This window comes from Panthera onca, chromosome A1 (assembly GCF_046562875.1).
Source record: "Panthera onca isolate mPanOnc1 chromosome A1, mPanOnc1 haplotype 2, whole genome shotgun sequence".
In the NCBI taxonomy this organism is placed as follows: domain Eukaryota; kingdom Metazoa; phylum Chordata; class Mammalia; order Carnivora; family Felidae; genus Panthera; species Panthera onca.
Window position 1 is genome coordinate 33169089 of NC_138339.1, and position 24962 is coordinate 33194050.

At 40.5% G+C, this 24962-nt stretch overlaps 1 protein-coding gene across 2 annotated transcripts in view; it reads right to left on the reverse strand.

Moving 5' to 3' along the window:
• Positions 1 to 688: 688 nt before the first annotated feature.
• The window catches only part of C6 (complement C6), a 65130-nt gene continuing 40856 nt past the window's right edge, over positions 689 to 24962 (reverse strand). For both annotated transcript variants that reach the window (XM_078445138.2, XM_078445136.2), the window contains exons 10-18: positions 21813 to 21979; positions 20175 to 20400; positions 19098 to 19269; positions 18790 to 18901; positions 16129 to 16261; positions 15039 to 15227; positions 9536 to 9626; positions 6193 to 6434; positions 689 to 1137 (exon numbers count right to left, since the gene is read on the reverse strand). In XM_078445138.2, the coding sequence (XP_078301264.2) occupies positions 956 to 1137; positions 6193 to 6434; positions 9536 to 9626; positions 15039 to 15227; positions 16129 to 16261; positions 18790 to 18901; positions 19098 to 19269; positions 20175 to 20400; positions 21813 to 21979 (1514 nt within the window). In that variant the 3' untranslated portion in view covers positions 689 to 955. The remainder of the gene's footprint in view (positions 1138 to 6192; positions 6435 to 9535; positions 9627 to 15038; positions 15228 to 16128; positions 16262 to 18789; positions 18902 to 19097; positions 19270 to 20174; positions 20401 to 21812; positions 21980 to 24962) is intronic.

Here is a 24962-nt window from a genome sequence, read left to right on the forward strand (position 1 = left end):
TTTGAGAATTGCTGTTCCAAAGACACTCCTCTTCCCCAATAAAATGACAGTCTAACTTCTCTGAGAAATGGATGTCTACTTGGATATAATTTAACTTAAAAATTATTCCTTCAAAATTCTCTGATGATTTTCCATCCATCACATACTTCAATTTAAAAGCTTTGGAATGCACTTTAGCTGAGGCAAGAAGAATCTTTTTTCCTAAGAGTATGGAACTCCAGGAGTTTTTCAACTACTTTAAACAAGGCAATTTCCACTTGTTCCCAATCATCCCTACTGTGATGCTTATTACTACGGAGTGTCTCCTTGCATGAGATGATGGGACTCACCTTTCCTTACATTATTTTTTCCATAGCAATTACCACCATCACCATCAAACATACTATATATTTTGTATGTTTATTTTGTTTTTTGTTTGCCTGTCTCCACATGAATGTAAGCTTCATGAAGGCAAGGGATTTTGTCTCTTTTATTCACTGCCGATTCCCCAGCGTCCTAAACAGTCCGTGGCACATTGGAGACATTCAGAATTATTTGTTGAATGAATGCATGAAGGAAAGTTGGGTTTTAAGAATGTGTTTTCCAAGTTGTTGTAGGTTTATGTTTATTGAATAATTGAAGACAATTATGGTTTTTGTTCTTAATTGTACTTGTGAGGATGCTTAATACTACAGGCTTCATAAGGTCCTCAGAAGTCCCATCGTTTTAGTGCAGCGTGAACAGAATTCACTGGATCAATGTGAAAGTTACTACTGAGGTGTTGCTACAGAAAACATCATAGGCTGAGGTTGGATAGGAAAGACTAAGGCAGGAGAGTCATGCAGAAGAATTATATGAAAGTAACACAAAAGAATTTATGTCAGTAACTTCTGGGCACACCAGTCTGCTGTTTGTAGGAGAATGCCCTCTTGTAGGGATTATTTTGGGACAGTAAATCTGTTATTCAGTGATTGTTTTAGGTTGAACACCTCCCAGGATACAGTATTTCCACTTTCCTGTTGGCACATCTTATAGCTCCTATGTCACAGATGTTCACTGTTTTCTCACTCATCGATGATCCCATTCTGATGCAGTAGAGTTGGTTTCCACCCTTGAAGCACTGGGGAGGCAACAGGCAGACACATTCGGAAGTGGCGGCTGAAATGAGAGGGAGACAGTGTGACTCACCACAGGACTTCAGGGTTTGATTTTACCTAATTTGTCCCCAGAGGAGCAGGCACTTTGGTGGCAATGTATCGGAAAGCTAGAGCAAAGGCAATGGCCCAAAAGACCCAACTGTGGTCAAATGGAGTGATCTGGATGTGAGAGAACAGAATCCACGAGTCAGCCAGTAAGATTCAGGAGCTGGGCTACCTCTGACACCTTGCTCTCACTCACTGACCACATCTAATCTGTCACTATATCCTGTCAAATCTATTTCTACAACATCTACAGACGGTCTTCTCTGTTATTTTCTCGTTGGTACCACCTTCTATTGAGAATGTACTATGAAACCACATAAGAAGCCAAGTGCTTTGCATGTTTTATTTCATTTAATTCTCAAACATATGAACTATATGTTATCAAACTAATTCTACAAATGAGCTTGTTAGTAATCCCAGAGAGTTTAATTGATCAGCCCATGGTTCCACAATTAGTAAGTGGTAGAGGCAGGTTTTCAATCACGAATAGGCCTTAATTCTTTAACATAACTCTATACCACAGCTATTGACTTCTTTCTAGAATATTTCCAGGTTGGTGATTCTTTTAGGAGGCCTGGTTTCAAAATCACCCAGTCACTTCATAATTCATGTAGATCTTTCATTCATGAAATTGTTTTAAAATGATCACTTGGGATAAACTTACCAAAGTCAAGAATATTAAATAAATTTTGAGTAGGGGGGGATATAGGCTCATTTCTATACATGCATGTTTTAATTAAAGTTCAAGATCCTCTACAGTTTGCCCTCAAAGTCCTTTTGCAACATTGTCTTTTCTGCTTTTTCAATTCCACTTAGAGTAACTCTCTTTCTGCTTCCCAAATGAGACTTTAACAGTGTTCCAGTTTTTGCCCTCTTGCCCATGCTATCCCCTTCTTTTGCTACAGTGATGTGGTCTTTTTTACTTTCTCCCACATGCCCAGTTTCTACAGGCTCACCTCCTCCATGAAGTATTTCATACCCACTTACCCCCACAACAACTGAACTTTAACTAAAGTTTTAACTAGACTTCAATAGTGTAAATTTGTTAGTACTCTATCTGGTATTTTTATACTTTCTTGTTAGTTAGCTTTTCATATATGTCTTTCTCCCAAGACAGTTATAAGTGCTTTGTTTGAGCGCTCGTTCATCTAGATGTCTCACTTAGCTCTTAACGAGGTGCTCAATTCATTCTGCTTCATCAATTGATTTCAATTCTGAATTTGGGGTGTAGGTATAAGCAATCAAAAAGAAGTATTTTGATAGATCTGGGGTAACTCATGCTGCCAAAATATCTGAGTTAGGCTGAGAATCAGCAATGATGTCATTCAGAAGTAGCTTCTTTTAGGTGGGTATCAGTTCTTTCCCATGTGTCTCAACCAATGGGAGAAAATAGGGAAAGGGAGTGGGGAGATACGCAGAGGCACATAGATAGCCTATCTTTGGTAGAAAACATTTCATGAAAAAGCATGCATTCCCTTGTAAGCCCTGTGTCAACCAGTTAGAAAAGAGTCTCATTGTGGAGGGCCTTGCCGATTGTTGTAAACAATAGGGTTTAGTGAAGGACAGGAGACTGCTCCACCTTTGGAAAGGATGTCAGTTCCCCAGGCTTGTGAAAAAGCCATGGTCATTATTCTTTTAGTATGGTGTGGCTTAAATGCTCTTAGCAAGATCATTTTTAGACTGCCAGCACCATAAAGCCCTTCCCACCACCTACACTAATGCATCCTGCATCACTCAATTCTCATGCTACCATATTTATGAAACCCTTCCAGGCCAGAAGATTTCTCTCTCTCTCTTACGTGTTCTTATATCATGCTGGCTCTCATCAAAGTTATTCATCCAATTATCATGAAAAGTTACTCCTCCAAGTACTGTGAACAACTGGAAGGTATAAAGCTCGTTTGTCTTTAGAGTCCTCCTCATATTATATACAGTGACTTGTGCATCTTGGATACTAAATGGATGTGTGCTGAATAAATTTCCCCCTTCTATTAGTTGATGGTGGATATTTTTGAAATTTAGGCGAAACATTCAATATGCATAGAAATAGACTCCTTATGAAGCCATTTGTGTTCTAACTTTTCAAATGGGAACTTGATGTTATTTTGAAGTTCCATTTTTAAACTTTTTCTCTCATTTTAGATAGAGAAGGAAAAGAGTAGCAAAGTACACAATGTCGTCAGTAACAGTTTAACCGAGGTGACATTCAATGCAACTGAAAATTAATAATATCCCAACTTGCCATATGTGGGTTAGGTATAAAATACATTTTTAGCTTTCTCTTTAGTCATAAATGCTGAGGTTTGTACGTTGATTCTGTTCTATAGTGCTACTGAACAGAATTCTCTATGACGTTGACTTTTGCTCACCAATTAGAGAAGACTGGCACAGGCAGACCTTATCTTTAGGGGGTGGGAATGCTTTCAGTATTCTGATTGTGTGTAGGATCAAAGAATATTTTAAATGACTGAAATATCTTATTATAAAGTGTTCATGGATTAGTCTGACTGCCCCAAGACATTCTGGTCACTTGAGCAATATTGGTTAAGTATTCAAACTTTTTAGTGTTCTTGTTTTAGACAAATGTAGACTCCTGGCAGCTGTGGATTTAGATATCTGTACAGCAGAGAGCCAATAGTAAAGACAGATTTTGATGAAATTGCAAGCCAGAGATTATTTGTTACTCAGACACATTTAAAAAGAATAATTTGTGGAAAAAGAGCAAAAAAAAAAAATCATTGCAATACGGAGTTCCATGAAGATCTTTTCTCCATGATAAAAATGGAAGGACAGAAGCTAACACTAATCATATCCGCTAATACCTCATTATTTCTGAGATGTCAGCTGGGTAATGGTGTTGGTCTGGCAGTTAAAAATGAATGGTAGCATTTAGCCACAAGGTGATTTAATACTGATCAGAATTAGGCAATATATATATCAGACCCTGGCATGCTGTCTCTTATGTGGACTTGCCTTGTTCAGATATGGCACGAAGGTCAGAAGTCTCAGACATTGACCTCCCGAGTGGCCACCCTCAGGTGGCCTATGGACAATGCCACCTGTGTCTACCCTCTGTCATGAATTCAATACTGCCACCTCCCAGGGGAGCTGGATCTTGATAATCAGAGTTAAGTGGATCAGGAAGGAAGTGGATTTGGGTAATAAGACCTCTCTCCTTTTCCAGGACTGAATTGAAGAGCCAAGGGGAACATTGAAGTTTTTGTGTTTATTTTTGCAAAGGTAAAGTGGTTTTAGCAAAAATTTAATGTAACAATTCAACAAGTTTCCATTATATACTTTATGTCTCAATCTAAGATAGTTCTTTGAGGATGTGTCACAAAGGAAATCTAGCTGCATACTTGAGTTCTGCTAAATCCTAATCTTTGGCACATATCTATGTATTATATAAAGCTTAGCTGAACTGTTTCAGGGTCAAACTTCATCTTAGAGAAAATGTACTCACTGCTGTGAAGTTTCCGCTTCCAATTCACAAACAAAAATGCCCATAGCCAATTCGCTTACAGAAAATAGAAATGTAATGCCCCTTCTTAAGTATCAAGTTGGCAGAAAGATAAAGAAGTAATAACTCAAAGTTTCGATGAAGGTATGGGTGGTAGTCTTTCTTATACATTGTAGACAGGAATATAATATGGTAGAAACATTTCTGGAAAGCAAGTTGATACACTGTGCCAACAAAGACTTTCTATGTGAAAATAATGTTTACCAATACATTTCATTTTCTAAGGTATATCCTGAGGAAAGAATCTAAGATTATAGATTTATCTGTGATCAATTTGTCTATTATAGCACTGCTTATAATAGGAAAATATTGGGAAAAATCTGAACACTTAACAGAAGATTAGTTAAGTAAGTTATAGAATGTCCACATGGACTTTTGCAGAGATTGAAAATTATGTAGCAGAATAATATATGATGACATGAAAATAGTTTCATGATATATTAATTGAAAAACAGCAATATAGAAAATAAGATGTGAAGTATGATACCTAAAAAAAAAAAAAAAAGTAATATAATCAGGGCCACCCTTGTGTATAAGGCCCTGGGGAATTTTTTTTTATGGGATGCTTCTCTATATAAACAATTACAGTAACTCTGACTTAGAGTGTTAGCACCATACTAGCAGGCCAATCTCAAGCAGTCCTGGCAAATACCCTGCTTTCTGGGAATGAGAGTCTAGCTCGGAGCCATGGATGACTGCAGGCATGAGTCCCAGAGCACCTTGGAACATCTGGTTGACCCCATGCATGGTGAGAGGGAAGCAGTAGAAGGTTGGAGAATGTTCCACCTGGGAGAAACAGTGCCCAAACCCACGAGAAACCCTGACTGGGCTCAGAGAGCCCTGCCTGATTAACACTGCCAGCCTTGGAGGCTGGCACTGCAGGAGGACTTAAAAAAATTTGAAGATGTTTCTGGCAATTATTATCCATGAGGAACTCAGTCTAGGCTCTAGGCTCTAGCTATGTTGCCCTAGCCAGTCTCAAATGCCAGAGGAAAATTTAGACAATTTTGAGAGAGAGGGAGACAGAATCCCAAGCAGACTCTGCTGACAGTGCGGAGCCTGCTTGGGATTCTGTCTCCCTCTCTCTCTGTCCTTCCCCTGCTTGCTCTCCATCTCTCTCAAAATACATAAACTTTTTGCATGCATATATGTATATATGATTGTATGCATATATGATTGTATATGCATATATGCATGTATGATTGTATATGCATAGAACAATAATTGGGAAGATTCACACTAAAACTACTAAGGTAGTTATTTCTAATAGTGAGTGGGTTATATTTTTGTATTTAAAAAAATTTTATAAAATGTTTTTATAAAACAGTGTAAAGGAATTATTTTTGATTAAGGAAAGGTTTTGTGTGTGTGTGTGTGTGTGAGAGAGAGAGAGAGAGAGAAGAGAGAGTATATAAATGCAAATAAGATTAACTAGTTGAGATGAAGGCTAAGAGAGAGCATTTCCAGTGCGTGGTCACCACCAGGGCTTACCCGAACACTTTTCCCAGTCGTAGCAGGTGTCATAGCCACAGGATTCTTTCTTTGTGCTGTTGGATGAGAGTTTTGCTCTTTCAAGACCCCATTCTAACTGTGGACCTTCTTGGCAGGAACCAATATGTAGAAAATGGAGTTGCTGATTATTTAAACATTTCTGAGCCAAAAACGTACAAGCAGGTGAAGTAAAGTAATGGTTGGTGTCTGTATCAAACACACAGAGATCTTCAGAATAATGGCTGCCCAAGAGAGGAAAGAGCGCATTTATATATGAAGACTAGAAAAAAGGAGATGGCATGTAGCCAATATAATATGTAATCTTTCCAGCCAGTTTTCTGACGACCCGCCTCCCCATCTGCCCCATGCCCCCACCTTCTCTTCTTTCATCTTGTGTGCTCTGGGATTCATCTTTCTAGAATTTCATCTTTTTTTCTTTTAATGTTTATTTATTTTTGAGAGAGACAGAGCATGAACAAGAGAATGGCAGAGAGTGAGGGAGACACAGAATTTGAAGCAGGCTCCAGGCTCTGAGCTGTCAGCACAGAGCCCGACACAGAGCTCAAACTCACGAACCAGGAGATCATGACCTGAGCCAAAGTTGGATGCTTAGCCAACTAAGCCACTAGAATTTCATCTTAATCTTGGTGTTACTCCCAACTGTCTTCAAATCAAAGTCTGAATTCTTAAATTCTGGTAATCAAGATCCTCCATAATTTGACTCCAACTAACTTTCCTTTCTAGAATTATTTTCCTTTCCTTCTTAATCCATATTACCTGGCAGTTATATTGATCATTTTCTAAAATTATAAGATTACCTTTCCTTTGCTGGCATCTGATGCCCTGCTCAGTCAGCATTGTATTGTCTCTCTTCTATGCCTGTCTGTGTCCAGTTTAGTTCCTGACCACACTTTGAAGGTAGCCCTGATCAACTTAGCCCATGTAGTCTGGACCTCCTCAGAATTCTCTAACATTCATTAATTTGCAGCACCAGAGTCTTCTATCATTACATAGCTTTGCAAGTGTGTTTGTATACTTTGATTAAGTACATCAGTTTTGATATCATTCCTTGGGTAACTTGCTTAATCTCCCTAAGTAGATGCTAGGTCTTGCTGCTAGGAGGTAATCAGCAGCTACAGTCCTTTTGTTGAGAGGACAAGGGCTGGTTTACTCTAAATTTGAGTTTCTTCTCAGATGTCAATCTTCGAGTTAGCAATCAGGGCATCAGTGTGCAAAATTATCTCCAGGTGCTAGAGCTGAGAAGAAAAAGGCCACTCCCTGTGTTCAGAGAACTTAAACTGTGGGGCTAGCCAGTCCCACAAACACCTTCGATGCTGTATAGAAGAGAACAGAGGACTACAGAAAGAGTCTAGAGAGGTAGGGGAGAGCTGAAATTCAGACAGTTCCAGAGGACAGTCTGCATTCTCATGACTTGGTATTGGAAAGACAAAGAAGGAAGTTTCTTCTGCATTAAATGGGCAATATGAATGCTGCAGGTACTCCCCGGAAGGCCGTCTGTTGGATGAGGGGACTCCAGCAGCAAGAAGCTACATGATGGATCACCCTGGTGAGGATTGAGGTGGGGGAGGGGGGTAGATAGGACCACCCCTGGGTTGAATGATGTTTGTAGAATTATACAGGAAAAGACCCTATAGTGTTAATAAATAAATAAATAAATAAATAAATAAATAAATCAGTCCCTATAAGTGTTTGTTCACCTGCAGCACAGAGGAACATGGGAGCTAATTGGTGTTAAAGGTGAAGGATAACAACTGGGCACAGTCTGCTGGCTTCCCTTCCCGACATTCAGTCTTTCTTCTCCTCAGTAATATAACTCTAATTTTATTCAAAATGTCTATGCATCCAGTCAAAGGTGTGTGTGGCCATACGAATAAGAAAAGGTTAATGAGATGAAAGTGAGTGATGGGTCTTCTGAGAATTCTCCATAAAAACAGAGAAAATGTCCATTTTTGGTCTTCTCCCTTCCTAGTCCTGCACAGCAATCTTGGACCATTACACAATTTAAGGATGGTGGAACAAGAGCAGGAAGGAGCCTCGGTCCTATCTGCAACGAGAGTTACCATACGAGCCCTAGGTTGGCAACCTCTGCATTTATTTTGTGAGATGGAGAAACAAAATTTTATCTTTATCTAACACTGTTTTGGATTAAATCTGACTGAAAGCCATTAAATTAAGAAGGATGTTGGGGCACCTGGGTGGCTCAGTCGGTTAAGCGTCCGACTTCAGCTCAGGTCACGATCTCACGGTCCGTGAGTTCGAGCCCCGCGTCGGGCTCTGGGCTGATGGCTCAGAGCCTGGAGCCTGCTTCAGATTCTGTGTCTCCCTCTCTCTCTGACCCTCCCCCATTCATGCTCTGTCTCTCTCTGTCTCAAAAATAAATAAAACGTTAAAAAAAATTTAAAAAAAAGAAGGATGCTTGGGGCACTTGTGTGGCTCCGTCAGCTAAGCATCTGACTTTGGCTCAGGTTATGATCTGACAATTTGTGGGTTCAAGCCCCATATCCAGCTCTCTGCTGTCAGCACAGAGCCTGCTTTGGATCCTCAATTTCTCTCTCTCTCTCTCTGCCCTTCTCCCTTTCACAGACACTCTCTCAAAATAAATAAACATTAAAAAAAAAAAAAAGAAGCACCCTCAACTCTCCTCAGTGTATTCATTTAAAGGAAAGGCAGTTAGGGGCACCTGGCTGGCTAAGTCAGTGGAGAATGCAACTCTTGATCTTGGGATTGTGAGTTAGAGCTCCACATTGAAGTAGAGATTACTTTAAAAAAAAGAAAAGAAAAGAAAAGAAAAGAAGAGAAAAGAAAAGAAAGGGAAAGAAAAGGCAGTTATAACAACAAAGAGGAGATAGCTATCTAGTCATGGCGGTCACAGGATTTTTCATTTTTTTTCTTCGTGCTCTCTACCCCAGCATGAAAAATAAACTGACAAAGGGGAGTATATATGCATGAAGTCCATGTTTATACCACTTTCTCTATTCTAAGTTTTTGGAGTCACAACCTTGCCCTGTGGTTAGGGGGAAGAGGAAGGCTTTGAGATAATTGAGTCTGAAACCAATTATGGACAGGAATAAGTCTTCATAAACAAAACTAAAACTGTCTTGATAAACAAATGCCATGCAAACTTAGGGAACGGGGCTGAGAGATAATTAAGAAAGCTTGCTACCCAGTGGGGAAGAAATCAAAAGAGCACAGGGGGTATCAGTTATGTGAAAAATTAATATGTTTCATGTTTGTGCTTCAAGAAGCTCAGCTCCTCTATCAAACTGGTTACACGAGACTGGTTTTCCCAATTTCCAAATACAGTCCATAGAGTATCTCTCACCTACAGTCTTCTTCTGGAGACATGCAAATGCATTCAGATCCCAACTGTTTTTGTCCTGGTTGGCAATGACCCTTTAATTTTGTCAAAACATCTGAAACAAAAGAAAAGAGGTAAAGGACAGTGCACAGCATGACTTCCAAGCGATACATTTGGATTTAGTAGAAAGCAGTGGCGAAAAGTTCTCATTTATCTGTAGTTAGAGCACTCATTTTGCCTTTTCTAAATATGTTGTCATGAAATATTCCATCTAAAGGTCTTTTCTAGCTCTCATGAGCTGTCATTTTCCAACCTAAAATTGCCGTTAACTACAGAGAACTGAAGAAAATGGAATTTGTGAAATTTCTGTTCATTTGTTCTTCAAATATTGACTGGGCAACTACAATATTTTCAGCACTGTGTTATGTTCTGGAAATAGTGGACTGACTAAAATTTCACCCAGATTCTATGCTCACAGAGCTTATAGTTTTGTGAGGGCAGAGTGACATTAATCAAACACACCAATACAAATAGAATTGCTCATATTATTAGCATTATTAAAGAGAAAGCATATAATCAGGAAAACTGACGTAGTGAGGAAGGTTCAGAATGGCAAAATGGAAAGAAGAAAGGGAATGTGTTCACAGCAAAGGAAACATCAGGCATGGAAGTTCTACAAAGAGAGACAGCATGTGATTTTCCTGGAACTGAAAGAAGGCCAATGTGGTTGAAATGCAGAAAAACAAGCGCATGGAACAAGATGAGGCCAGAGAGGTGAGTGTGTACCAGTCTGTGCAGGGTCTTATAGAGTTTTTGAAAGACGTTTGCCTTTATTTTATAAACAATGAAAAGTCTTTGGTGGTATAAGTCAGGGGTCGTATGACAAACTCAGGCCCGGATTCTGAAAAAGAAATGAATTGTGGCCTCTGTATGCGGAGAATGGATTTGAAGAGATATGGTGGCCAAGAAGGCTATGGGTAGACAGTCTATGAGGTTATTATAGTAGAGCAGGTGAAAGAGGATGGTAATTTGGATCAAAATGTTGAGTTGGAAATGGAGACAAGTAGGTAAACTTGTGACATATTTATCAGAATAGACAGATAAAATTGCCTATTGTGGGTAAGTTATGAGAGCTGCAAAGTATGGTTTCTAGGTTTTTAGTTTGCATTAGATAATAGACATTGGTGCCTTAACTGTAATAGAAAATATTATAAGACGTTTAGTTTTAGGGAGGGGGGTAATGACTCAAGAGTTTCTCTCTGCATGTGTTAAATTTATGGTGTCTTTAAGTCACTCAAACAAACTAGATCAAAATAGATACATAGTAATGTGACTATTTGGGTTTAACTCAGTGGAGAAGTCTGTGCTAATGATTTAAATTTGTTATTATTCTATGTGGAATCATTGAAACCACAGGTGAGCTGTCGTGTGAAACAGACTTCCCAGGACTGAATCTGATCGGGCATCCACAGAACCACAATGGCTTCTGGAAGCAAGTAATTGTCAAAGGATGGCAGTAGGCAGCTCTATCTAGATATCCTGACACATTAGATGGCAGAACAGGAGACCAAGCTCAAGGGTGCTTTCCTTTTTTTTAATGTTTATTTATTTTGAGAGAGAGAGAGAGAGAGTGAGTGTGTGTGAGCAGGGAGATGCAGAGAGAGAGAGAGAGAGAGAGAGAGAGAAAGAGAGAGAGAGAATCCCAAGCAGGGTCCAGGTCCATTGTGGAGATCGCAACCTGAGCCAGCATCAAGAGTAGGATGCTTAACCGACTAAGCCACCCAGGTGTCCCTTCATGGTTACTCCTTTTAGCCTACAAGGCAGAAGGTTTGGTAAGGGAAGGAGGTTTATGTTAGAGGCAAAAACAAAGATTATAAAAATTGGTAGGTTTTCCTTTTTTGCTGCTATTTCTGTTTCCTATGATCATTCTCTCACAGGAAACTCTGATGAAATTTGGCCCTTAACCTTCATGAACATGGAGATGTATAGTGGCTGGTAAGGCCTCAGATACTAAGCATTCCATTGACATGGGATTGTTTTTCTTTGCTTTGTTGTAGAGCTATACCTCTTTGCCCTTTGTAAATAAATCCACACTTAGGTCAGGGAAGGACCCCTAGCTATACATTGTTTCCAAAGAGATTCAGCTTCCTAGTATTTGCCATTACTGATTTGAAGTTGCCACTGATCTCAGGCAAGGAGTCTTTGCTCCCTCAGCATGTCAGGTTGAAGTCAGAACTGGCTCTCAGCTGCCCACACCGCCTGGAACAGTTTGTGAATGACATGGAAATGAGAACGCTGTGTGTGATCTTTGGAGTGCTGGGGTCAAGGGGAACTTCTGGAGGTGTCAATTTCTCAGAGGAAGAAAAAGTAACTGTAGAGGCACCTACCATGTCAATTCCTAAGGAAGCAAAAATCCTTTTTTACACTGAAAGAATTAAAACCCTTTTCCTAACCAGGGATGGCCTGAAAGCCTCTTTATCTCACAGCTCTCCACACATTGAGAGGAAAGAGCGCCCAGTTTTATTGATGATTTTCTCTCTCTTTCTGACTTCCCTCATTGATCTTTTTGCCAATGTTGTTGGAGAGAAAATACACAAGACAGGATATTTATTTACTTTATCTAGATGTAGAACATTTCATTCTTTCTCAGATTAGATTATAATCTCAATTTCTTTTCCAAACACAGAGTCATGGGCGTGTATGTGTGTGTGTGTGGACAGTGCTATATAGAGAAGATGCTTCTGAAGATACCCGGAGATCTTAACCTTCTGAAGCCTGTAGTTCCCTCTGATATATATGATCAGGAGTTGAGTGAAATCAAGCCACAATATCAACCTCAAGTTCTCACAAACTTCCATGATCTCTCTCTTTTTTTTTAAGTTTACTTATTTATTTTGAGAGAGAGGGAGAGAGACCAAACAGGGGAGGAGCAGAGAGAGAGAGAGAATCCCAAGTAGGATCTGTGCTGTGAGCCCAGAGGCCAAAGTGGGGCTTGATCTCACAACTGTGAGACCATGACCTGAGCCGAAATCAAGAGTCAGAGGTTCCACCGACTGAGCCACTTAGGTGCCGCCCATGATACCTCTTTATCAGTAATTTTAAGTTTATTTAATAAGTTAGCTTTCCCCCTTTTCTTCATGCATTATAATAGCCTAGAAGAGGATAAAGAAGGCCACATGGCAAAGAGCTTGGGGAATGAGTTCAACTGTAGCTCAATTCCTGTTGACTCAAACTGCCTGACCTCGGGTTTAATTTAGTCCCTCACTACCTTCTGCTTTTATGTAAGCAAAATGGGCCTAATCATAGCTGATTTCACATATATCTTCAAGGACCCTCTGAATAAAAATGAGACATTATTTGAACAATTGAAAAATTTGGAAGATATGAATTAGTAGATGCCCTCAACTGTCTTCCAAATAACTGACTTGCCAGGCTAGGTTCCCCAGTCCCTCCATGGTAATTGCCTGACTTCCAAGTTTATGGGTTCCTCTTGTTAGAGGAGGCAGTTAGATAGTAATGAGGAGGGACAAAGCAGAAAGGCACCCCTTAGTTGCATTAAAGGGGGGGGGGGTGGGAGGCCACTCGTTGCAATAGGAAAATCCCCCACCAACAGCTAGGTGAGGCTTTGTTATATCCTCAGAAGACATTTCCCTCATTATATTAAAAAAAAATTTTTAACATTTATTTATTTTTGAGAGACAGAGCAAGAAAGAACACGAGGGGCAAAGAGGTGGGGGGGAAGGGGGTGGACAAAGAATCCAAAGCAGGCTCCAGGCTCCGTGCTGACAGCTCAGAACTCCTGGAAGGCGAAATCATGACCTGAGCCGAAAGTCCATACTTAACCGGACTGAGCCACCCAGCCACCCGGACATTTCCCTCATTATATCATTTGCATTGCAGTTCTGAAAGGTCTCTGCCCCTAAAATCACCATGACAGTTGTGATCAATCCAAAAAAGGAAAGGAAAGGGGTGGAACCTGGATTCCTGAAAAAAGCATGCTGCTTACCTCAGTGAATATTCCTCCCCTAATTACTCAAAATATAATAAAAGCTTGTAAACAGAAGAAATTTGGGGCATTTGCTCCCTGGAGCCTAGCTGGTCTTCTTCTACGAGTATCCTTTTGCTTTAATAAACTTTCCTGCTTGCACCACCTATCCGCGGTGTCTGTTCTATCCTCCAATTCCTTCTGGCCCAGAGACCAAGAGACCTAGGGCCTCTTGCAATCTCTTTTGGCAACACTGTCTTCCAAAGCGTGACACTTCTGAAGCTACAGGCTTATCAGTGTTGTTTGTTTCCAAATCCATTTAGGCCAATTGTCATTGTGATTGTGTAAGTTAATGAACTGTATCAAGTGATAAACTTTTTTAAATAAAAAGTTGGGAATTTTGAACAATTAAAAATGATTTGCAAAAATTTTGCTTTGAGTTCACCGGGGATGTGACTACTGTAAAAGATTACGAAATACATATATTTCATATATAAAATTTATGTATATACATAAATTTAAAATCCTTCTCTAGTCAATTTGTTTCAAAAGTGACTTTAACGTTTTACCTCTCTTCAAAACAACAGTTCTCAACTCTGCATGCATTTGGGTTAGCTAGAAGAAATCTTAAACAAACGCCAAATACTAGGCCCTCCCCAGCTCAGTGACATCAGAATTGGGGGAAGGAACCTAACTGGAGGTGTTTTTTAAAGAAGCGCCCCACCTGCAATTAAACATGATTTTAGAGGAACTGATAGGGAATAACATAGGTGGTGAGTCATGTATTTGCTTTATTTGAGGAAGAAGTCTTGGAGCTGAAATCAGAAGACTAGAAAATAAGAGCTCGGGGGGTGCCTGGGTGGCTCAGTTGGTTAAGCGTCCATCTTTGGCTTAGGTCATGATCTTGCAGTTGGTGAGTTCAAGCCCCGCGTCGGGCTCTGTGCTGACAGCTCAGAGCCTGGAGCCTGCTTCAGATTCTGTGTCTCCCTCTCTCTCCTGCCCCTCCCGTGCTTGTGCTCTGTTCTTGCTCTCTCAAGAATAAATAAACATTAAAAAAATAAAAAAGAAATAAAAAGAAAATAAGAGCTTGGTCCTATGTCAGAAAATGGGTGGATAATCATGCATTTCTGTGTTTTAAGTTAAAATAAAATGCTCTCAAAATAAAATAAAATAAAATAAAATAATTAAAAAGTAGTGTGCACTACTTTTTTATGGCCCTCCACTTTAGCCAAATTTTCAGTTTACCATTAATTCTGATTTTGTTGGATGGCCGAGCTTGCACTCCCTCAAAATATTGAAACATTGTATTGGAAAAGAAAATCGACCTTGCTTTCTAAAATTTGAAGATATCTGCTTGACCAGTAACTTGTTATCTGCTGCCTGATCTCATCATGACACAGGTTGAAATAGAAAACCTAGCCTGTGAGTGGAAACTTCTGCTTTCTTCTCCCAACACATCCTCAAGAAATAGCACCCCTGTGGGTGCTATGCTACTACCAGTTTTGGGGGGGCACCATCTCAGCAGACCCTGGTGACACTCACTTTTTTCACAGGTGAGCGAGTTTGAAATGGGTGGTGTCCAGGAATCCCCACTGCATGTGTACTGTGAAGGCCCAGCAACGACAAAGCCTTTGGGACAGGTTAGCTCAATGGATTCACCGATTGCATATAATCTCTGAAATGGCGAGATGGTCAGAACTTCCTGCACAACTGGCTTGAGGCACTGTGTCCCTGCAGGCAGAGAAACATGTCAGATGTGCTTGGTGGAGCAGAACACTCAACAAATGTAAGCAAGAGGTGATTTTAGTGGGATTTACTGCATTGGTGCTGCTTTAATGCCATGTTTCGATCAGAAAAGTGGGGGTTGGGGTGGGTGGAGGATCCAGGCTTCCCGAGAGAGTCCTCCGCCGAGATGCCCCCGTTCGTTCAATTATCCGAGGTGCCCTTGCTAAGGAAGTGGCTCCAGACACTTCCAACTTTCATTGCATTATTGGGACTTTTTCCGAAAAGTATTTCCCCCCCTCTTCTCCCTAGCAGGTCCTCCCAAGAGGAAGTCACCACATTGTTGAATGGCACAGAGGCAGACGTTCTGATGGAGGCTGGTTTCAACTCTCCCTAATAACTCTTTGGGGGTCCCTTTTTGAGCCTTATGTGAATTTTGTTTTGACTTTACTGTAGCTTACAAATGGGTATGCGTGGAGCTTACACACTCCTCCCCTCTTCCTCAGGAAAGGATGTGGATGGGCTCCAAAGAGAAAACTGCATTTCACAAAAAATCGCATTTCTGATGCACAAAGAATAGGAGGAGTATCGTCTTCCTGGGACTCCTTCATTTGCATTAATTTGTACATCAGGCAAGGCAGATGCCTGTGGTTAGATGTAGTTAGAGGACTTCCTGGATTTCTTTGCAAGTGCATGCTTTGTAGTCCTGGGTCTATGAGGCCAATACACAGGGGCATGAGAAGGGAAATATGAAGATATTTTGGAACAGAATGTGAGCAGATGAATCCTATTTTCTGCACACTAAACCTTTTCACCAGAGCTACTAAAAAAAAAATAGTATGATATACTAGCTATATGGGGCACGTTTATTCTTCAGAGCAGTCGCACAAAAAGTTTGGCCAGTACTCACGGCGGCATTCCACATCTCCCTGCCTCCAGGTCCTGTCTGGTAAGCATCTGAAGTACTGATATCCAACAGCCACGAAGCCAGAAAAGCATGAAATTTCAACTTCTTCCCCAACTGCATACAGTTTCTTTTCATTCTAGAATTAAAATAGAAACCAGCCCATTATCAATGCCAGGGATGATACCTTTCAACACCTCAGGGTCATCCTGGATTCTTTCCATTCCTTAACTCCTGTATCTGCTCAGAGACAGAGTCCTCTCAATTTCTGCTTCTAGACATCCCTCAAGGTTTTCTCCTTTCCTTTGAATTGTATTACTTTTGAGTAAAAACTACTGACAGTAGAGACGAGGTCTGTAATAAAGAGCAAAACAGAACAAAAGGTGAATTTATTCCTGGGAATGGAAACATACAATCTAATTTTATAAAAAGAGTCATTAGAACAATGAATCACTGTTTAAAGCCTTTGTGTGATTTTTAAAATTAGAATGTTGATCATTTTAACAGTTTTTGCAAGCAGCTAGAAAAAAGAAGGCAAAAAGTATGTGGGTATCTGGATCTGACAAAATGGAATTTTGAGGATTATGTTCTAGGCCAGGGAATAGCAAATTTTGTCTATAAAGGGCCTCCAAAGTCAATTGCAGCCTGTTTTGTTTGTTGCAACTACTCACCTCTGACATTGTTGCCACTATAGACCTATGTAAATAAACAAGTGTGGTTGTATTCCAATGAAACTTTGTTTAAAAAAAGAAAAGAGAAAAAAAACAGAACAGGAAACAGATGGCAGGCCAAATTGCGGCTGTGGGCCTTAGTTTGCTGACTCCTGTTTTAAAAGATTCATTCCCAAAGTGTGGTTCTGGAACTAGCAGCATCAGCATTTCCTGGGAACTCGTTAGATTTGGCAGTTTTGGGCCCTGCCCCAGACCTATTGAATCAAGAAACTCTAGGTGTGACACCCAGCAACCTGTGTTTTAACAAGCCCTCCAGTGCACTTTTTCTAAAGACTAATTGACATTGCCTCACTCCCAAATATTTCCTCCACTTAAAATCAACAGAAGACAAATGAATGCGGAAGGTATATTAGCCCAGACTGTACTCCATGGATATTTGTTTGCTGGCATTGGAGAATTGAGGATTATTGATCTTTGATCATAAATATGATACAGTTGGAAAAAGATTAATTTAAAGGCTTTACTGAGTTGAAGAAAGCTAAAACAATTTTTTTAAAGTCAAAATTAATTAGGGAACATGCCTTCTGTGATCAATTTTAAATATTACATGTTTCTAATTTATATCTAAAGCCACAGACCTTTCTGAAAAATATATTTAGTTATTTTTAATCATACAAACATTGTAGCTCAGTAATAAAGATAAAATTAAAAGGCATTAAAACTGTATTGACTGCTTAAGAATTCTACAGGTTTCTAACCTAAGGCATTATAGACTCCACATCTCCTGTGACTAGTTTGTCTATCTGAAAACGTGTGTTAGGTAGAGAATTACTCCCCTCAGATTCAGGAATAAACAGTCAGATCTTATTTGTACATTTCTTACAGGTCATCCGAACCTATATATTGTGGTCACGTTCCACTTTCCATTCACATAAGTGGACCATGAGTTTAGGAATTAGTGGTGCCAGGGAAACTGCTGTCCTTTGGTCTAACAACCAAGTATGGAGACCTCTTCAGGGAATTCAAGATGGAGGAGTGGTAGAGTGTTTCTAAGTATTCATTTTTAAGTCAACAGAAGATGATTAAACTGAGAACAATAACCCTACATAAAAGAAAACACATACTTTTTAAGTTCTATTTTTTGGAATTTTTAAAAATGATTCATTTTTTTTTTACTGTATTAATTATTTACTGTTATGTAAAAATTACCTCCAATCTTAGTGACTTAAAACAATATACATTGTAACTTTTGTGGGTCAGGAATCTGAGCATGATTTAGCTAGGCCTTCTGCTTCAGAGCCTCTCATAAGTATGTAATCAAGCTGTCAATGTGGCTATGGTCTCATCTGAAGGACCATCTGGGTAAGGGTTCACTTGCAAGCTCACTCATATGGTTGTTGGCAGGATTCAGTTTCTCAAGGGTTGTTGAGAAAGTCTTATTTCCTTGCTGGTTATTAGCCAGAGGCCAACCTCAGGCCACATGGGCTTCTCAATAGGGTAGCTCACAACAGAGCAGCCTGCTTCATCAGAGGAAGAATGAAAGAAAAATGCAAAGAAAGGCTACAAACAAGAAGGAAGTCACAGGCTTTTGTAGCAGACTCTTAGAAGTGACATTCCATCACTTTCCCCATAAACTTTTCATTAGAAATAAATCATTAGGTCCAGCTCACACTCAAGGGGAGAGGATTACACAAGGGCACAAATACCAGAAAGTGGGGATCATTGGAAGCCAAAAAATGATTCATTTTTGAGAGAGTGAGAGAGAGTGCAAGCCGGGATTGGGTTGGGGGCGGGCAGAAAGAGAGGGAGACAGAGGATCCAAAAAGGGCTCTGCACTGAGAGTGGAGAGCCCAATGCGAGGCTCAAATTCACAAACCATGAGATCGTGACCCGTGATGAAATCAAGAGTCAGATGCTTAACCAACTGAACCACCCAGGAGCCCCATAAGTTCTATTTTTTGAACTCCAAACTTGAGGTGGAGGTCAGGATGCTTACCCGGATAAATCCATTTTCCGGAGGCACTGGCTGAGGACACCCAGAATCTGATTCTGTCTCAGGGAGGTCTACTTCTTTCACTTCTTCGTCATCGCTGATACATGGCTGTCCACTAAAAGGGAAAAATAAATACGTGTGCATATGTATATGTGAAGGTGCACGCATATTTGTAAAGAAAGCATTGGAGAGAAATGGGTACACCAGATCCACGAATACCTTGCTAATACACTGTGTTGGAATAGGTAAAACACTGCTTATTTCTTTACTTAGCAGTAGGAAAATACACCTTCCCCGGCACCCAGCCTTACGTGTTCTCCATGATGGAAAATGTGCAGTGTTCCTCTTGCCGTCTTTCCCCTTCACAGGGTTTCCCTCCTTGCTGGGGGGCAGGGTTGTTGCACTGCCGGGTTCTCGATCTCTTATAAGTAGCATCGCATGTGCTCCAGGGAGACCAGCAGCTCCAATTCCCATCCACCGCATCTGGAACACAGGAAACCCATCCATCCATCCATCCAGGCAAGGCTGAGAGAACCGGGGCTGTGAGGCCAGGCCAACTCGGTCCCCTCACTTTTTAGCTGTGTGATTCTTTGAGGAATATCACAGGGTTATCATGAGGATGAAAGGAAACTACCTATGAGAGGGCCTGACACCTTGCCTGATTTCCCTTTCCTCTTCCCACAGCCTGAATGAAATGGCAACAATTATGAATCATTTTCAACTATCAGCACCGTATCACACACATGTGTATATGCATACAGATATGTATACATATGAACTTCTTCTGAACAGAATATGTATCAGATTACTTTTTTAAAGGTCATAGAATATATTCTCACCCCCATGACACCTCCCCTTGCTAAGGAGCATTAGAGATAGCCAAACTTAGTCCTGAATGAAAACTTTGGTTGTTGGCTTAATTTACCTCTTGTTACAAAGCCATTGTCACTCTACCTTATAACATTCTACTGTTATAACAGCAGTATCACATATTTTATTTTATAGTATAGTTTATTATTTTATTTTATATTATAGGCATTGTGCTACAATATAAATATAAATATATAAATATCATAATATGTGTATGTACATGTATAAAATCTTCAGGTACATGCTGGCATTGCCCCCATTTTATGGATGAATGGATTGGGGCATTGAGGGGCTAGGGGGCTTTCCCAAAGTTACACAGCTGGTAGGTTACAGCCAAGACTTGGTCATACCAGGGCTGTTTGACTAAAGTCAAACTCTAACTTTTTACAAACTTACCTTCCTTGCGAGTTTGGATAAGGTGGAAGCTGTTAATTGACATTTGGTTTTATTTGACCAACCTAGAATACCTTTCGGAGGAGAAAAGGGGCCTACCCCCCAGTATGTTATGTGATACTTACTGGATTTATAATCCGGGGAGCGTCTCTCACAGTTCTCTCCGTACGTGCCGCTCTGGCACACACACAGACATTCGGTCCCTGAGAGTGTGGGGCGGCCATTATTAGGGCATGGAGCACACCGGCAAGGGTCAAACTTGGCTGCGTATTCTCGAAAAGCTTTCCTGAGGTTGTTCCGTCTTGTCACCGCACAGGGGATGTTTCTCACCAAGTCGGTGATGGGAGCAAGCTAAGGGCAGAAGGTAGAGAGGAGGTCCAGTTCATCACATCCCTGTGGCACATGTTGCCATCCCTGCTCAGCTCTCACGGACTGAGAGGAAAGGTCTGGAAAATCCTACACTTCAAGGGATTATTGTAGAATATAGCACATCTGCCTGTTGAACCAGCGGAGAAAAACCCTCTCTGTGAGGGTAGGGGATCCTTTTCTTTCCCTTCTCTAGTGGGTAGAGCAGCTCTCTGCAGGGTTAGAAGCCAGAAGCTCTCTGGCTTCTCTTGTCCCTGATGCAATGTCTCTGGAGCTCACTTTCCCTGGAATCCTATTATGAAGGAAGCCTCACAGGCAGTGTTGTCACATTACGTCACATTATTTAGGAAGCACCAATTGCATGCATCAAGGCTCTGAGAGAGGTGACCGCGAGTTGGGCAGCTCATGAATGCTCTGTTGAAACCTCATTAGGTTTGATTCAAGCAGAAAAATCCAGAGAGGGTGAGGAGAGGCTTTCTGTGTTCTTGTTTGCCAGGGACAGGATTGGCGTTTGGCAGAACCCCATGACAAAATATGGAGCAGGAGAAATGAACTCGGCCATGGGATGAATGGAAGAATTACAGTAACAAATAATGGAGCTAACACAAAATCAGAGCTCATTTTATTAACATTTTAAAACCTCAAAGGAATGACTATCTTGTGCAGCGGATAACTCACAGCTGCCCAGCCTGGCGGCCAGATCTCACTTTCCCACCATAGCCTATAGAGCTCAAAGTATCTTCACGTTGCGGGTAAATTATTTTACTTTCATAACGATTGAACTCCTTTATCCCCATTTAAATGAAATGAGCAGAACAGCTTTTTTGAGGGCTTTAAAAACTGTGCTTGTGTTTTAGTCAAAACTGGTTCTAAATGGCATGTGACTGATATGTGGGCAAAGTATTCCCTACATAATAAAAGTCACCTTTTCATGTAATCACAGCAAATATAAGACAGGTCATTGTAATCCACGGTGATAGAAACAGAAAGCCAAGTGGATCTAAGATCCCATTTATCCCACAGAGCTATAAATGAAGACTTAGGAGTGCTCATTGAATAAAAAGCTGCAAGAAAAGTACACAAAGCAGATTGATTGTATACTCGGGGAGCTGAAGGCGCTACTTAAGGCAAGTTTGAACAATTGCATTCACCAAATTCCCCTTCCTGGTATTTTATATGTGCTAGGAATTCTAAATACCGTACTGGAGGATGCTCGTTTCAAAAGCAAAAGCAATCGACATATAATCTAACGTTTTTTAAAAAGTACATTGTGCACGTATACGAAAGAAAGACATTTCCTTTATCATCTGTGAGGAAAATGGAAAAGGAATTGTGTGGTGCACGATTTGCTAGAGGACTACTTTAGCTTTCTTACCCATAATATTTTTTACTCTTACCTCAAAGCCAATCACAGCAGGATTTTCCTTCACAGATTCTAACCACTCAGCAAATACCTTCTCGTCAGGACTGGAGTTCCCTCTCTCCCACACCAACTTGGCTGCGTACTCACTTCTCCCACCTCGAATCAGGGAGATGCATTTCTCTGCTCCCTGCAAAACCGAGCCTGCAAGGTGTTTCGAGGAAATTACTCATTTAATTTTACTGCAGATTCAAACTTTAAAGAAAAGTCTATTTGCACAGGAGCAGAAGTAGATGATAGTCATGCGGCTCCACTAAATAAGCTGGTGAAAGGGCACCTGGGTGGTTCAGTCAGTTAAGCACCTGACTCTTGGTTTGGGCTCAGGTCATGGTCTCACGTTCGTGAGTTTGAGCCCTGCGTTGGGCTCCAGGCAGAGTCTGCTTGGGATTCTCTCCTCCCTTTTGAACTCTGCCCCTCCCCTGCTCGTTCTCTGTCTCTCTCTCTGTCTCTCTTTCTCTCATTCCCCCCCCCCCCCACAAGTAAATAAATAAACTTAAAAAAAAAAAAAGCTAGTGAAAAGCAAGAGAACACTCCTCAGCCCTACAGGGAGTTTAATAATAGAAAGGATAACAATGTTAGCCGTTACCATTTATGAAGCAACTTGTATATTGCAGGCACTGTGCACATATTGTCTTAAGTAATTCTCACAACAATGTTGAGAAGTAGGTATTGTTATAAACACAGACATTGAAGCTAGAAGTAATTTACCTGGAACACACATAGAGTTACTGGGAGTGGGGTAGGGGTGGGAAGCTGACGTACTAACCTGCCCAGGTGCAGACTACTCTGCTCCCTGCCCTTTGATGCCAAACCTCCCACGTTTGACTTATATTAGCATATGTCTTGGGCCTTCAGAATAACATAAGTCACATGGTTTCTGATATCCAATCAGGAGACTTCCAATTACATTAAAAGTTGATAGAATGCTTTTAAGCTTAGAGACAGGTGCAAAAGCACAACTAACCAACGAGAAAGAAAAAGTTAAACCTCAAATTAAGAGCTGGCACAGTGTTTCTTTAGAAGCAATGATATTTAATGTACACAACACAGATCTTTTACACAAATTTTCAAAAACAAGTCCTGTGAACTAATGGGGGCTTTAATAAGGGTAGGATCTGAGGAATAGGAAGGTGTAGGGAGAAATAAAAGCAAATGCAAAGGAGGCCGGTGATATGGGTGACAGTTAATGGCATTAATTTGGTGTTTATTGTGAAGTACCAGTAAGGATTAGCTATGCTTCCACTGTTGAGAAATTCTAGGGGTGCCTGGGTGGGGCAGTCAGCTAAGCGTCTGACTCTTGGTTTTGGCTCAGGTCATGATCTTTCGGCTTCTTAGTTTCAAGCCCCACATCAGGAGCCTGCTTGGGATTCTCTCTCTCCTCTCTCTCTGCCCCTCCCCCACTTGCACTGCCTCTGTCTTTCTCAAAATAAATAAATAAAAAAAGAGTCTAGAATGATCAGAACAATGGGTGAAATACTCTTTCTGTGAAGAAAATAATATGATCCTTTTCAAAGCTTGCATAAGATAACACAGGGACATGAGAAGAACATTTTAGAGATTTTTGTATTTATTTTTCATATAAATATAGAGAGAAATTAGCATCTGCCAATATATTATATACGGATTGACAGTAGCTCTGACAAGCTAGTTCACATTTGGATTGATACCATGTAGTTCATGAATGGATTGACATTAGTTAAGTGTTAAATATGATAAACATAGCATCCTGAAGGAGTGAGCATTAAGTCCGTTTACTACTAGTCTGAATAGAACTAACTGTTATAAGTGAACAAGTGATTTAAACAGATTCCAGGAAGAGGGGCACCTGGGTGACTCAGTCGGTTAAGTCTCTGACTTAGGCTCGGGTCATGATCTCGTGGTTTGTGAGTTTGAGCCCCGTGTTGTGCTCTGTGCTGACAACTAAAAGCCTGGAGCCTGCTTTGGATTCTGTGCCTCCCCCCTCTCCCTGTCCCTCCCCTGCTCACACTCTGTCTTCCTCTCCAAAAATAAATGAACATTAAACAATTTTTAAAAAGATTCCAGGAGGAAAATGCAGATTGAAGATGATACCAATCTTCCAAACATAAACAAAACAACTAGTAGAAGGAAGAACAGATATTTCTTTAAAAAAACTTTTTTTTTTAACATTTATTCATTTTTGAGAGATGGAGACAGAGCATGAGTGGAGGAGGGGCAGAGAGAGGGGCAGACACAGAATCTGAAGAAGGCTCCAGGCTCTGAGCTGTCAGCACAGAGCCCAATGCGGGGCTCAAACTCACAAACTGTGAAATCATGACATGAGCTGAAGTCAGACGCTTAACAGACTGAGCCACCCAGGCACTCCATGGAAGAACAGATATTTCTTATACAAGCTTCTCATAAGCTACAATATGAGAGTGACACCAAAGCTGCCCAAAACATATCAAAAATTTCAAGGAGTTTTTTTTTTTAATTTTTTTTTAACCTTTATTTATTTTTGAGACAGAGAGAGACAGAGAATGAATGGGGGAGGGGCAGAGAGAGAGGGAGACACAGAATCGGAAACAGGCTCCAGGCTCCGAGCCATCAGCCCAGAGCCCGATGCGGGGCTCAAACCCACGGACCGCGAGATTGTGACCTGAGCTGAAGTCGGACGCTTAACCGACTGAGCCACCCAGGCGCCCCATCAAGGAGTTTTTAATGAAACATTGATTCATCATTACATTCATTCATCGCTCAATGTGAGCGAGACAATGAAATACATTCTGTTTATTTCATATAGGCTATCTTTTAACATTTTCTCTTTTCTACATTTGTATATATTTTGTGTGCCTAATATATTTTTAGATAAATATATAAAATTTTTTAGTATTCTTTTAGTAAGTATATTAGGGATATATAGTGAAAAAATTAATGAGATGATTACAGATTTAAAAAGTTTGGAGTCCAGTGATTTAATCAGATGAGCTCAGGTTTTGGAATAGACAAATTATGTTTTTGTGTGTGCTTTACTCTTTTTTTTTTTTTGAGAGAGAGAGAGAGAACACAAGTGAGTGAGGGTCAAAGAGAAAGAGAGAGAGAGAGAGAGAGAGAGAGAGAGAGAGAAGTGGGACTCACCCAAAGCAGGGCTTGTGTCTACCCGAAGCAG